General features: G+C 40.3%; 2 protein-coding genes across 8 annotated transcripts in view; one reads left to right on the forward strand and one right to left on the reverse strand.

Moving 5' to 3' along the window:
- CAMKMT (calmodulin-lysine N-methyltransferase) overlaps positions 1 to 4,432 on the reverse strand; it is a 345,282-nt gene extending 340,850 nt beyond the window's left edge. For 2 of the 4 annotated variants that reach the window (XM_089529166.1, XM_089529163.1), the window contains exon 1: positions 3,088 to 3,691. In XM_089529166.1, coding sequence (XP_089385292.1) covers positions 3,088 to 3,231 — 144 coding nt within the window. In that variant the 5' untranslated portion in view covers positions 3,232 to 3,691. Of the gene's footprint in view, positions 1 to 3,087; positions 3,692 to 4,270 lie in introns of those variants that run through there. The other 2 variants (XM_089529164.1, XM_089529165.1) reach the window with 2 other exon arrangements.
- A 261-nt stretch (positions 4,433 to 4,693) lies between these two features.
- PREPL (prolyl endopeptidase like) overlaps positions 4,694 to 15,553 on the forward strand; it is a 49,123-nt gene continuing 38,263 nt past the window's right edge. For 3 of the 4 annotated variants that reach the window (XM_089529159.1, XM_089529161.1, XM_089529162.1), the window contains exons 1-6: positions 4,694 to 4,749; positions 5,970 to 6,352; positions 10,374 to 10,502; positions 12,217 to 12,286; positions 12,428 to 12,631; positions 14,344 to 14,464. In XM_089529159.1, the coding sequence (XP_089385285.1) occupies positions 6,143 to 6,352; positions 10,374 to 10,502; positions 12,217 to 12,286; positions 12,428 to 12,631; positions 14,344 to 14,464 (734 nt within the window). In that variant the 5' untranslated portion in view covers positions 4,694 to 4,749; positions 5,970 to 6,142. Of the gene's footprint in view, positions 4,791 to 5,969; positions 6,353 to 10,373; positions 10,503 to 12,216; positions 12,287 to 12,427; positions 12,632 to 14,343; positions 14,465 to 15,553 lie in introns of all 4 variants that reach the window. The other variant, XM_089529160.1, reaches the window with a different exon arrangement.

Consider the following 15,553-nt stretch of genomic DNA (forward strand, 5'->3'; position numbering starts at 1 on the left):
TACCCTTCTTTGAAAGACCTTTTGTAATTGGAGTCCATTATGACCCCCATGTCCACAGATTTTGTATTGGTGGTTTCACTTATCTGAAAAATATGTTCTCTCTGGGCCTTTCTAGGTTCTCCTAGTATGATTCTATGCTATACTTAGGTCAGAAGTTGTTTGTCTCATTGAAAATAATAGGGTTCTCTATTACACACAGTTTCAGGTATTCACAGAGGGTCTTCGAACATAAACCCCAGTGATACAGGGGTCAAACTGTATTGCTACAAAAATGCTTGTCTCGTGTACTCGGAGGTTATCTACACTATTAAAAAATGCCTCACTCATTTTGAACTGGTGGCAATCTGGCCATATGATGTTTTGATCAATTTGCAACAGGTAGAAGCCTGCAGCCTTTGATTCACTGTGCATCTGGAAAACCCAGAGGCCACCCGGATTTTACAATAAGTGTAGACTTGCCCTCAGTTGTGGGAAATCCTCTAATGAAAACTGCTGTTTATAGACAGGTTCATATGAAAGGTGGTGTTCTTTCAAATGCCTTGTCCTCAAGCCATTTAGAGCTTTACACTAAAATCAATACCTTGAATTAAGATAGAAAACAAAAAACTGGACATCAGTGAAAATTATTCAGTACTAGTGCTGTGTTTACAGCTTTGCTCTAAAGTTTGCTTCTACTTGGTTTTCATCTTATTAAAAAAGGGCAGTGCTTTGCCAATGATTTGTTTAACAAATATTGTCTCATCAACTGCAGTTTGACCCACGCCCTCATGCCAAATTCACTTTATGAGGGAATCCAGATTTAAAAATTGGTAAGGAACCATTTTTATGGAAAATATGAGCCAACAATGGGATTGTTACTTTAAATCGTATACTTGACACTGATATTGAGGTTTTTGCGCTTTTCAATCTTACAACAAATGCTTAAAGTACTTCAATCAACTAAATGGCCATATCAACAACTGAAACATTTGTTACAATCCAGATTTGGCCATCTACCTTTAAGTTCATCTGAGGTCCCTTTAATATTAGAGATATTTAATTGAAGTCAACCAAGTATCTAAATTGTGTGTGTATTATGTACAAATATGACATGAAAGGTTTACAGCAAAAATGGAAAAGAGAATTGGGGTACCCAATTCTGATTTATCAATGACCATCAGTTTTAAAGTCCGTAAGTAGTATGGTTAAATATCTCCGACTACGTCTTATGCAGCAGAAATTGTTCTTTTGAGTATATTGGTTGGCACAGCAGCTATTCAAGAAATTGTTGGAGATGCATTTAACACAGTGATTCCCAAACTCTGGCCTTCTAGGTTTTGGGACTTTAGGTCCCAGAATCCCAGACCATTAGCCAAGATGGCTGAGGCTTCTGGGAGCTGAAGTCCAAAACATCTGGAAGATCATTGTTTGGGAATCACTGCACACATATCTTTTGGAATTGCCCAGTCCTAGCTACTACATTTTAATCACAGAAGTAAATTTGGTTTTGGAAAGTCCCTTGATAGTCATAAGAAACTACCATTCCCAGTATGCCACAGCATTGAGCCAGGACAGTTAAAGTGGTGTCAACCTGGATTATTCCTGCAGTGCAGATGCCTCAGGCTGATCATATGTCTTCCTTTTGCAGGATATGTCCTACATGTCAACCTTCTGTCTGGGAGGAATTCCAAAATGTCCTCCACATAGAGCATGACTAAGAAGCACGGGTTGATATTTACATTAGCGTTTTTCTCTTTTATTGTATAAAGTCCTACATTTTTGCGGTGCCTTGTCCTCTTTTGTGGTTATGACATCTGATCATCCTGGGATACATTCTTAGCCAAAAGGGGGGACATTTTAGAATTCCTCCTGGACAGACGGTTTAAATGTAGGACATGTCCTGGAAAAGAAGAACATCTGATGCATCCTGAGCCATGCTCAAAAGGGAGGACATTTTGGAGTTCTTAAGAGAGATGGCTGTAATGTAGGACAGGTCCTAGAAAAGGAGGACAGTTGGTCACCCTGGCAGATATAAAATGACACCAGCATTGTAGCTGCTGCTTCTGCTCCTTTTTTTTCTAAAGGCAATTTTGGAAAGAACTGAGAATTCACACAGCAGAGCACTGAAGTTCCTGGAAGGGGAACAAAAAAATAATAATGTTGGTGCAATCCACACTGCAGCAATAATTCAGTTTGAGACCACTTTAACTGCCCTGGCTCAGTTCTAGGGAATTCTGGAAACTGTAGTTTTGTGAGACATTTAGCCTTGTCTATCATAGAGCTGGAAACAACAGTTCCCAGGATTCCCTAGCACTGAGCCAGGGCAGCTAAAAGCAATCTCAAACTGGATTATTTCTGCAGTGTGTTTTGGACCAGAGAAAGCTAAATGTCTCAAATTCAACTGCACTTCCCAGGATTCCCTAGCAATGAGCCAGGGCAGCTAAAGTGGTCTCAAACTGGATTGTTGCTGCAGTGTGTTTTGGACTGGAGAAGGCTAAGTGTCTCACAAAACTCCAGTTCCTAGAAATAATCCAGTTTGATTCCTTAGCTTTGCCCTGGCTCAATGCTAGGGGTTTCTGGGAAGTGTAGTTTTGCGAGACATCATTTAGCCTTCTCTGTCAGAGAGCTGGAAACTACAGTTCTCAGAATTCCTAGCACTGAGCCAGGGTAGGTAAAAGTGGTCTCAAACTGGATTATTTCTGCAGTGTGTTTTGCACCAGAGAAGGCTAAAAATGTCTCACAACCAACTACAGTTCCCAGAAATAATCCAGTTTGATTCCTTAGCATGACCTTGGCTCAGTGTTGGGGATTCTGGGAAGTGTAGTTTTGTGCAGTTCCCAGGATTCCCTAGCACTGAGCCAGGGCAGCTAAAATAGTCTCAAACTGTGTTTTGGACAAGAGAAGGCTAAAAGTCTCACAAAACTACAGTTCCCAGGATTCCCTAGCACTGAGCAGGGGAATTCAAGCAGTCCCAAACTGAATGATTGCTGCAGCGTGTTTTGGAACGTTGTCACTTTTTTATGCCGCCTTGGGTCCCTTTTTTCTGGGCGAAAGGCGGCATACAAAATATATATATGAATTTAGATATATAGATAGAAGTAGAAATACCTGTCTGAGGATCTTCCATCTGGCTCTGGCAGCTACCTGCTTGCCTCCTGCTTCCCTCACCTGCAGCCCCTCTTCTTTGCCCCCAAGGAGGCACCTGTCAGAGGGAGAGGGGACCTCCATTAGGGCTGAATCTTTAGTAGCCATGATAATAACAATAATTATTATTATAAAAAAACTCCTCTTCCAATAACGAAAAAAACAAAAGCTGAGGAAATGGAGGAGAAGAGGCACTAAGAGGGGAGGCAACTAGGCAAGGCACTGGGGGGTGAGAATGATGGCCACCTCATGGCACACAAGGGTCGCCCCCTTTTCAGTCCTGGCTGAGGAGGATTTTGTTCCCTCCTCAGTCTTTGCTTCAGCTTTTCAGGAGCAGCTGACTGGCTGAGCCTCCCCCATTTCGGCCCCAAGAGGCAGAAGGAGAAAATGAAACAGATGGGAAGGCATTGGCAAGGCAGCAGGAGCCATGTTTTTTAAGGGCAAGGAACTGGATTGTTGCTGCAGTGTGTTTTGGACCTGAGTTGAGGAGACACACACTGCAGCAATAATCCAGTCTGAGGCTGCTTTGAGTGCCTTGGCACAGTGCTAGGGAATCCTGGGAATTGTAGTGTATGTGGCACGAGAGCTCTCCCTGACAGAGAAGGCTAAATCGTGTCCACAAAACTACAGTTCCCAGAATTCCCTAGCATTGAGCCAGGGCATTGCTAAGGATGCAAACTAGATTATTTCTACAGTGTGTTTTGGACCTGTGAGGAGAGAGACTTCAGAGGCATAGGGCTCATTCGCTGTGCAGAAATAAAGCAGTTTGACAGCACTTTAACTGCCATAGCTCCATACTATGGGATTCTGGGATTTGTAGTTTTGTGAGATATTATTTAGCCGTCACTGTCAAAGGGCACTGGTGCCACAAAAAACTACAAACCCCAGGATTGCATAGGATGACTGCATTATTTCTGCAGTGTGGATGTAGCCATAGCCCTGTTGTTAGTCTTGTATATCAGTTTGCAAAGGGATGTTGTAGCATCAGCTTCCGTGTAGACTCTGCATCCGCACTGCAGAAATAATCCAGGTTGACACCATTTTAACTGCCATGGCTCAGAGCTATGGAATTCTGGGAATCGTAGTTCGCAGTGGGCCCCAGAGCCATTGTATCTGGATGAAATCTCTTCATATCAGCTGACTACACCTGTTGAAGTTTTGCATTTTTGCCTCAGTCCCCTCAAAACAGGCAACTGTGAGAAAAAATGAACGGTATAAATATCGCCTCGGTTCGAGGGAGGATAAAACATCCGAAAAGTTGTTAAGCGAGTTTCAAGAAAAGGGCAGCATTTGAAATAATAATAATACTAATAATCAGTTTGTGTGAAAGCCCAAAACCAAGATGGAGATTTTGGCTTCATGTCCGTCGTCATCATAACTGCGGGCAGGGAAAAGACCGCGGAGAGTTATTAGAGGTCGGCCTCCATCTTGGTTGTGGGCAAGGCAACGACTGCGGGAAACCGTCTTCCGTCGCCATTTTGGTTGTGGGCATTCTATAGCAAGCATGGCGCCTGTGGGCAGCTGAAGGCCTTCGTCGCGCGGCTGTGACGTCACTACGGCGCGACTCGCCATGCTGCTGCTTGCCAGAGATCAACACGTTCTCAGGTTCAAGCCGCCTTCGCTCAGGTTGGGGTTTCTTCCGTTTCTACTGCGTCCACACTGCAGAAGTAATCCGATTTGACACTGCTTTAACTGCCATGGCGGGATGCTGGGAATTATAGTTTGTTATGGCACCAGAGTTTTGCTCCGCACTGTAGAAACATTCGGGTTTGACACCACTTTTAACTGCCATGGCTCAGTGCTATGGAATTCTGGGAAGTGTAGTTTGCTCGTTCTGGGGCCACGACAAACTGCAGTCCCAAGGAATTCTATAGCATTGAGCCATGGTAGTTAAAGCAGTGCCAAACCGGATTATTTCTGCAGATGCTGCATCCACACTGGAGAAATAACCCGATTTGGCACCGCTTTAACTCCCATGGCTGAGTGCTGTGGAATTCTGGGAACTGTAGTTCATTGGGGCAGCAGAGCAGAGGTCTGGTGCCACAACAAACTACAGTTCCCAGAATTCCGTAGCATTGAGCCATGGCAGTTAAAGCGGTGTCAAAGTGGATTATTGCTGCAGTGCGGATACACTGCCTGTGGATGAGACATTATATCCTGCCTTCTGTGGAGCTTCCAGTGAGTCTGACCATCTGCCCTGCGGTCTTCCTCTCTTCCTTCCTGCTGCCCTCCACTTTCCCTATCATCTTCGCCTTTTCTAAGGAGTCTTTCCTTCTCATGCTGTGTCCAAAGTACGACAGCCTCATTGCAGCCATCCTGGCTTCTTCTTCTGTTCTAGGACTCATTATTTGGTTGCCTTTTTGTCTGTCCACAGTACCCTCAGCACTCCAGCACCACATGCTCAAACAAGGCTGCATCCACACTGGAGAAATAACCCGGTTTGGGACCGCTTTAACTGCCCTGCCTCAAGGCTGTGGAATTCTGGGAGTTGGAGTTTGTTGTGGGCCCAGAGTGGAGCAATGTCTTCCCTGGCCATTATAAGAGAAATCCAGAGAAAATCAGCCCAGCTTGTGTGGTATAAGAGAGTAAAATGACTGTCCAAGAGCCTGCTATTAGTCTTCGCACACTCTGTAAGGAGGAAGCATGGAGTTATCTTGGATCTCATCTTGTGCAACATAATTATTTTATTCATTATTTAATTTTGTATTGCTCTCATATATTCAATATCTTTGTACAGTTTTTTCAAACGTTTACATAAATCCTGTTTTTAATAAACAATATGAACATTTCAGACGTGTTTCTAGTTTCTTTGCCATTTAAACAATTGAGTCTTTTTGTCCCACTAGTTCCATCCTGATTCCTGTGGATCTAAAGACTGCGAACAGCCGGGATAGAAGAAATCTTCTGTTTGTTGATATTGTGTTGTGATGTCTAGATGAATTGTGCCTAACACCTCGTTGAACTCATGAAAGCATGTAAATAAGAATGAAGAATCAAAGGAAATGAATATTTTGTCATCATGCATTTTGGAAGGAAGTATTTTCTTTGTGTGCTGAAGTCCAGTGTTGGTCACTTCAACAACTGCTCCAATTTTTTCTCCTCTCAAGTCCTAAGACCTGTTCATCAAAGACAGCTACAAGTGTGTTGGTTTTCAAAGTGCTTTAGAAATACCTGCATAGTTCCTGGTTCCCATCAAAGTGTTCAGTCCCGGAGATTCTTTTCCTATAAGGTATGTCTGTCTGAATAAATGTTTCACGCCAGCCACTATGTCGACCCTTGTTCAATGAAATGCAACTTTCTTCTTTCATGTGTAAATTTACAGCACTATAGAAATAAACTATAATAATAATAGTGAGCCATTGAGGTTAGCAGTTAAGACAGAAAGTGTGTTTTCAATAATGTTTGCATAATCACAGCACTGTTAAATCCTTCAACCTCTGTTTTGCTGAACATCTAAATACATCTGTCTCAGTTGTGTTCTGCTATTCCAACATTTTTTTAATAAACCTAACTACTCAGTTGACATCCAGTAACAGGCTACATATGAAGACAATCTAAGTAGTAAATATATGCTTCTACATTAGACTGTTTCTAAGCTTTGTAGACACTTTAGACTAAGTAAAGACAAGGAGAAACTACTGAGGCTGCAATCTTATATACACATTTCTTAGTAAATCATATGGAACTATTTACAGAGTTCTCCTGAATAAGCATATAATGAGCTACAGTATAAAACATAATTTAATTCAAAGTGCTGTGCTATGACTAAAGGTTTAATGTATTCTTGTCATTTGCCTTGTTTTTATTATAAACTACTTTTGCATTTTATAAAATGAAAAGCACTATCAAATGGTCTCAGCTAACAAAAAGATAGTGGGAATGCATTGTGATTGTTGTCATTAACTGCCCTCGAATTGATACCAACTCATGGTGACCCTGTGGATGAGACATCTCCAAAAAACCCTGACCTCCACTGCTCTGCCTAGATCTTGCAGATTCATGCCCATGACCTCCTTGATTGAGTCCAACCATCTGGTGTGTAGTCTTTCTCTATACAACCATCTACCTTTCCTAGCATTATTGTCTTTTCTACTAAGTCATGCCTTCTTATGATGTGGTCAAAGTATGGCAGTATCAGCTTAATCATCTAGGCTTCCAGGGAGAGTTCAGGCTTGATCTGCTCAAGGATCCACTTGTCTTTTTGGCTGTCCATGGTATCCTCAGCACTCTTCTCCAACACCACATCTCAAATGAGTCAATATTCTTCTTATTGGCTTTCTTTGCTGTCTAGCTTTCACATCCATACATGGTGATGGGGAATACAGTGGCTTGGACGATTCTAAGTTTAGTGTTCATTTGTATATCTTTACTCTTTAGGATCTTGTCTACCGTATATACTCATGTACAAGTCAACCTCATATAAAAGTCGAGGAAAAGTTTCAGAGTCAAAATCCTGGGTTTTGATATGACCCATGGATAAGTTGAGGGTAAAACTTAGGGGGCTATAAGGAAGGATGGAAAGGGGGAAATACCACTTCCGTCCTTCCTTCTCCTTCTCTGGACCTCTCCCAACTGATTCCCAGGTGCTGGAGGAGAGGTTTTAACATCGGACTGAGAAAGGAAGCAAGTGGATTTAAATGGAGAGTTGTTTCCATGGGAAGCAAGGTCTTGCAAAAGGGACCAGAGAGAGAAGGAAGTGGATTTAAATGTTGTTTTTTTCCATAGGAAGCCAAGTCTTGCAAAAGGGAGCAAAACAAGTGGATTTAAATGGAGAGATTTTTCTATAGGAAGCCAGGGCTTGCTAAACTGAGCAAGAGAGAAGCAAGTGGATTTAAATGGAGACGTTTTCCCATAGGAAGCCAGGGCTTGCAAAAAAGAGCAGAGAAAGAAGCATTTTTAAATGGGGAGTTTTTCCCGTAGGAAGCAAAGGCTTGCAAAGCAAACGGGGGGGGGGGGGGGGGGGAGGAATTGGTGTTCAATGGAGATTGGGACATCAGGCTTACTTGCTTTAGGACCCTTCTAAGCACTACTGATCTATTGACCCTTATATAAGTCTACCCCAACATTTTAGGGGCAATTTTGGAGCATAAATTTCTTGACTGATAGTCGAGTATATACGGTAAAGCTGCCCTTTCGATACCTAGTCTTCTTATGATTTCTTGTCTACCGTCTCCATTCTGATCAATTTTTGATTCTAGGTATGGGAACACTTTAACTACAGTCTTATACATGGATTTTTTATACACAAATTCAAGCATACACGGTTTGAAAATGTCCAAAAAAGTATAAATTTCAAATATCAAACCTTGATTTTCCATTTTTTTATAAGGGACACCATTTTGCTATGTCATTATAGTTAATGGGACTTGAGCATACACAGATTTTGTTATACACGGGGAATCTTGGAACCAAACCCCAGCATATAACAAGGGTCCACTGTATTGCTATTTCCTTATTGTCTAGGTTGAATTTATGTATTTCTTCCATAGTCATCATTTTTAGCCTGCCTTTGCACTTTAATTTTTGACATTGCATTGTGATGCTTTCAGAAAAAAAGGTTCTTCTTGAAATAAATTATCACATATATGTATTAATGTCTAATCTGAGACCTAACATTAGAGTAGTGCGAGACTGATGAAAAGGGAATACAGTGCTAGGCACTGGGCATTATGTTATAAGGGTTTTCAGAGCTATTTTTACACACCCCTAGTCATGTCATCATTGCATCATATATTCTTTGTGGAGTTTGTTGGCAAACATTAGTAAAGCTCCATGAATCAAGGATTTACAGTTGTAGTGATTTAGCAAAATTGTAATTGAGTGGGTGATGCAACTGTAATTCTGTGGTTGGATGAGTTGGGCACACTTGCAAACTGGTGATCTCAGGCATTTATAGCCATGCTTGAACACAAATTATTGTTTCATTTCCCCCCATTAATTCTATATCCTATCTTTTCCCTATACGTGGCCCAAAATCATGTTACAATATAAGTTAAAACAAAAGAACTAGAATGGTATATAGTACAAACATTTGAAAAGCATTAAGTAACCAATCCAATTGAAAATTAATTTAAAACCATTAAGAACATGTTCCACACAAATAAACACATCTTAAAAATACAGGCCACCCATTGAACCACCTTCTGTGCCAATCAGTTAAAGGATAAAGGCATAATTAAATGAAATGGTAATTGCCTGCCAGTAAAAAGAAAGCAGCAGAGGTGGGGCAACTGTGCCTCCCTTTGGCAGGATTTCTGTAACCTAGATGTGGCCACCAAGGTTTCCTAATGTGTCTTCACCAAATGAACCTGTGAGGGTGATGGCACCAAGGGAAGGCCATCACCTGAAGATCTGAAAACTCAGACAGGCTTATATGAGATGGCATGAGGTGCCTCTGCACTTCAGAAATAATACAGTTGTCACAGTTTTACTGCCATGGCATCATCCTGTAGAATCCTGGGATTTGTGGTTGTGATGCCAGACGTTTCTGGCAGAGAAGGTTAAATATCTCACAAAACTCACCATCCCAGAATTACATAGCATTGAGCCGTGGCAGTTAAAACAGTGTTAAAATGCATTGCTGACCAACCATAAAATAATGAGACCAGGTACAGTAAAAACTGGATTAAACAAAGCCATTTTATTGACTTATAACCTATTTAAACTGTTAAACTGGGAATAAGCAAACTGACTAAAAAAAGAGGGGTGCAATCTGGGATGGGTCCAGCTGAGGCCCAGATGTCAACCTTGGAACCTCCCCAGCTATCTCTTGGGCGAAACACCAGATCCGAAGGGCAAGCTAAAGAGATTGGTTGCTATCTCAGACAGTCATATTTGTGAAGTCAAACCTGGAGTGCTCCCTCCCAAAGCCTGTGACTTTATGAGAGAGAGTCAACCCCGATCAGCCTTGTTCCTCCACCATCAGATCTTGTGACCCTGAAAGCTGTTCCAGAGACCAACCAAAGAAAGAGCATGTGGGAGAGAGACAGGCTTAAATAGCCTTCCAGATCCCACCCCCCCACGTGACCCCACCTGAACAATCAGGCCATTCTGATGGGGAGTAAATTTTGGGAGTTATAATCCAAAAAAGAAACCTGTCTTTTAGCACCTGGTAGATAAATATTGTTGGCCAAGAATATTTCTTGGTGAAAAGCCACCTCTGTTTCATGTGGCTTCATATTACAGGGAGGAGGGGGGAGATTACATTCTGCTCATTAGTACTTGGTGTTTTGTGCCTTGTTTTGTATCAGGATCTTCTGAAGTCAGAAAAGGCAAACTGGAGGGCTTGTTCATCAAATTACACAGATTTGACAGAGAGAATTAAACAACAATTAGAAGCTCATTATGAGAAATACTCATCCAGTTCACACAGCCTGGTGGTAAGTAAGAAAATACAATTTAGAGATTAATTAAAGATGTAGTGGCATTATAAAAGCCTTCTAACCTCCTTGATTGTTATCATTAAATTGATCTTAAAAATAATTTGAACAATATTCAAGGGAAGATCTGATAATGTTTGATAGTTAATATTTCTGAAATGCTTCTGAGTCTTTGAAGTGGTTCATATGTATTATGAACTTGTAATTTCTACTCTGTCCTCTTTCCTTTCCTGTTTTTTTACAAAAAGCATTTTTACGTCCATTTTGTGTTTGCAAAGGCATTTTGTGTATGCAGAGGGAATGATTTGCCTAAAGTCAGTAACTGGGGAAATGGAAAAAAGTTGAGGGGGAAAAGAAAAGAGAAGAAAATAGGATCTTCCAACCATAGGACCAGTGTAGCAAATCACAACATTACCTCCATTTAAAAAACCATTTGGAAGAGTCCCAGTGGAAATCCAACTAATCACTACAACCAGTCCCACAAAGAATATAATAAGTGGATGCAGAGGTGCCAAAACCCAAGGAGCTATATTGAGAGAACTCATACTTCAAACAAGTCTGAATGAGCCCATAACTGAGATAACAAGGCCTGAACAGACAGGCCAAAATAAAGCTGCTTTAGGTCACTTTGGAGGTGTGCTGTTTAAATGATGCATGCGTCCTAAGAGGCAGGAAGCCTCGCCAAAGCCATGCTCCAGTCCTAAGGACTGGAGCGCAGCTTTGGTGCAGCTTCTGGTCTTTTAAGATGTGTGTGTCATTTAAACAGCATATCTCCAAAGTGACCCGAAGCAGCTTTATTTTGGCCTGTCTGTTCGGGCCCAACAGATACAAAAAACAATTTGTCAAAATTCTGTTGAATGACAAAACTTCTGAGTATGTGCCCTACTGCATATTTTTAAGAGTAATTACAGCAGTGGCATCACTGGGGGGGGGGGGGGGAGGTTGCAGGGGATTCAGACCACACCAAGTGACACCCTAAGGAGGGGTTACACCACTGCTCCTCAAACATCTGCCTTTTGGCAGAAACGGGCTGTGAAATTCATCTGCTTCCTTTTAAAATGCTTTAAGAGATATTGGGAGTGGGGTTAAGCTCAGTGGGAGGAGAAAGGAGAGGCCCCAGAGGTTTTATAAAACTTCAAATTTCAAATTTTTAATTAAAAAAAATTAAAAATGACTCTTTTAAAAATATTATTTTAAAATTTTCTTTAAAAACATCACATTTACCCAAATCTTTGCTAAATACATTTAGGTTGTGCGTATGATATTGTTATTTGAAGATATGATTTTAATTTTGCTAGTTGTTTGTGTCACAACTATTACCATTACATTCAGTGGTATATGGGAATTACGATTTATGAGGAACATGATCGTAAAAAAGCATTACTAAGGATTCTGTATGGTGTGAAATGAGAGGACATCAAACACCCCGATGACACCATGAATTCCTGCACCAGGTGACACCAACCCTAGTGACACCACTGAGTTAGGGCATTTTAGCCTTATAGTGTTGATAGTTGATACAATAATGGATGTTATTAGTGTGCTGTTTTGTGATGATGTTCTTGCTTTTCATTCTTTGTGTATTCCATAAACTTTAACCAAGTACAGTTTGTTAAATTTGTGCTTCAGGAAAAAAAATTGAATTCTTATTAACAGATGATGACTTAATTTTGCAAATTTAAGTGGAATCCACATCTGTTTTGATTTTGAACAGATTAAGCTTGGCGAGTATGTTTACTTTGAAGAAAATGGCTGCATATTTCGTTCAAAGTTGGGAGAAGTAGGTATGAGTGTCTCTGATCATTACATAAGATTGTGTTCCATGTATTTTGTATTAACATATGCAGATTTAATTAAAAAGTACATTAAATAGTTCTTTCTATTAGTCTCCTGTTAATAGCATACACCTTTTTCTTTTATTGTAGATGAAAAAAATAGTGAGGCATTGCTTAGTACAGAAGCACTACCGTTTCATGATTCCTTAATCCATCGCATCCGAATTTCTCCAGATCACAAATATATGGCTACTGGGATTAAAAGTGCAAATTCTGAAGAATGTGCATGTGTCATTGTGAAATTAAATGTATTACCAAAAGTGGAATGCATTATCCCAAATGTGTATAGCTTTGGTAAGTAATTAGCTTAACCCTCTTTTGAATTATATGTAACATATCGAATGAAAGTCCAAACTTTTCTCATCATCTTAGATCATTCTGGTTCACCAAACATTACTTGTGTAATGTAATTCTGAATAAATGGGTGCTTATGTGTAATTACACATAGCTAAAATTGTATTTCTGTTGTTTTTCATAGAAGTTTCTGCACTGCATATTTAGTGTGCTGTCTTCTTCAGTTCCTCCAAATGTAGCAAAAATAACTGCATAATTAGGACCAGTGAATCAATGGCCCTCAAGATTTTTTTGAACTCTAGATCCCATAAACCCAGCAACCATGGCAAATGATTGAGAGTGGTGGGAATTGTAGTCCAGCAACATCTGGAGGTCTACAGGTTCCCCATTCCTGCTATAGAACTTAAATATAAATGAAAAGATCATTTACATTTACAGGCCGGGAAAGAGAGTTGTATTATTCATTACTAATCAAATCACCACTCCTAGCTAAGTGGTATTGATAACTAAATTCTAGGTGGTTTTGAGTGCTGGGCAACAACTCAAGAGACCAAGGTTTGATTTGCACTGGGCTACAACTCTAGAGACCAAGGCTTGATTTGCATTTGGTGACCTTGGGTAAGTCATAGGAGTATATGACATGGAGCTTTTTGGAGATTTTGCAGCTCAGATCTGGGGTGACTGCAGGTCCAACGATGCGGATTCACGTCATAACATGAATGTGTTATCACATGTGATTCAATTCTATGGGAGCTCCTTCTGTGGCGCTTCTGCAGTGAATCCAAAGTGACTCCTCAATTTGGTGAATTCGGTACAAAAGTGAACTGAAATAGATGAGCAGAATGACGGGAGGATAGATGTAAATATAATTGAAATAGATGAAGAGAATGACAGGAGGATAGATGTAGATGTGGCTGAAATGGATGGGGGCTGGAAGACCTGTTTGAATTTGGCTGCCAGTGATGGGAAAATAGAAGGGAGTCATTCACGTGAGGCTGTCATTCACGTGAAAATGGAACCAGGCTCCCTTCTTCACCCCAGAAGTGCAAAGGTTCAGGATGCTGAGCATGTGCAAGGGTCCCAATTCGAATCAAGTTGAATCCGCATTGTATGTACTGGTGTGGTAATACAGTGTGCATTCACTTCGCTTTGCGTGAATCCGCACCACATGACTTGCCATGGATTCGATTCGGAAGGTCAACGGAAGGGCAACCAAGTGTGATAAAACATTCACATTACGACGTGAATTTGCCTTGCTGAACCAGGAGTCATCCCGGATCTGAGCTGCATAAACCTCGATGTGATAAACCCCATACTCTCTCAGCCTTGGGAGGACAATGCAAACCTCCTCTGAACAAATCTTTTAACTTTTAACATTGTTTCATTGTTTTTTTAAATTTTATATTTATACATTTTAATGTTGTATTGTTTTTAAATTGTATTATTTTAAACCTTATGTTCACGGCCTTGAATATTGGGAGAAAGGTAGGATCATCGCGGAAAAGCAGGATAGAAATAAAATTTTATTATATATTATATATTATATTATATTATTATATTATATATTATTATTATAAGCAAATAATAATAATAATAATAATAGCCAAGAAAACCCCATGATATTGCTAAATATTATATTAATAATATTGAATTTATAAATTATATTTATAATATTGAAATGAATTGAAATCACCTTTCCTTTCCATCCCCAGAATGGGCTACACATGAGATTCTGTTCTATACCATCCAAAAGAATCTTCAGTGTCATGATGTGTATCTTTCTGATTTTAGTAAAAAATGTTCCAGGTTGGTTTATAAGGAGCAAGATGCAAGGTAACTAAAAATTGTAAACTAATTTCTCTTATGTGTGATTCTGTATTAAAACTAGAACTTGTTAAATAACTTTTTTATTATAGAGACTCTTCTGGCTTTGGGATTCTAGAAATTATAATTTAAAAAGCAGATCATTAGAGCAGATAATTAAACAAAGAGTCTGTGAACATCTAGAAGGCAATGCCATAATCACCTGACCTGAATAGACTAAAAAGCTGGGTGAAAGCTAACAAAATGAAATTCAGCACAGAGAAATATAAGGTATTGCACTTAGGGCGGAAAAATAAAATGCACAGATATAGGATGGGGGACATCTGGCTGAATGAGACTACATGTGAAAGGGATCTCAGAGTCCAAGTAGACCACAAGTTGAACATGAGACAACAGTGTGATGCGGCAGCTAAAAAGGCCAATGCAATTTTAGGCTGCATAAATAAAAGTATAGTGTCTAGATAAAGGGAAGTAATACTGCCACTGTATTCTGCTTTGGTCAGGCCCCACCTGGAATACTGTGTCCAGTTCTGGGCACCACAATTCATAAAGCATATTGAAAAACTGGAGCATGTCCAAAGGAGGGTGACTAAAATGGTGAAGGGTCTGGAAACCATGCTCTATGAGGAATGACTTAGGGAGGTGGGTATGTTTAGCCTGGAGAAGAAAAGGTTAAGAGGTGATATGATAGTCCTGTTTAAATATTTGAAAGGATGTCATATGGAGGAGGGAGGAAGCTTGTTGTCTGCTGCTCCAGAGAACAGGACCCAGAATAACGGATGCAAACTACAGGAAAAGCAATTCTACCTCAACATTAGGAGGAACTTCCTGACAGTAAGGGCTGTTTAACAGTGGAACACACTCCCTTGGGGAGTGGTGGAGTCTCCTTCCTTGGAGGTTTTCAAACAGAGGCTGGAGGGCCATCTGTGATTCAGATTTCTTGCATGGTGGGAGGTTGGACTGGCTGGCCCTTATGGTATTTTCTAACTCTGTGATTCTATGATTCTATGAAAAAAGCAATTTTGCCCAGCTTTGATTAAAATAGAAAATTTTAATATACACATACATAAAGAACTAATATACTCAAAAAAGAAAGAG

This window comes from Sceloporus occidentalis, unplaced genomic scaffold (assembly GCF_023333645.1).
Source record: "Sceloporus occidentalis isolate IW3139 unplaced genomic scaffold, rSceOcc1.0.p SCAF_6, whole genome shotgun sequence".
In the NCBI taxonomy this organism is placed as follows: domain Eukaryota; kingdom Metazoa; phylum Chordata; class Lepidosauria; order Squamata; family Phrynosomatidae; genus Sceloporus; species Sceloporus occidentalis.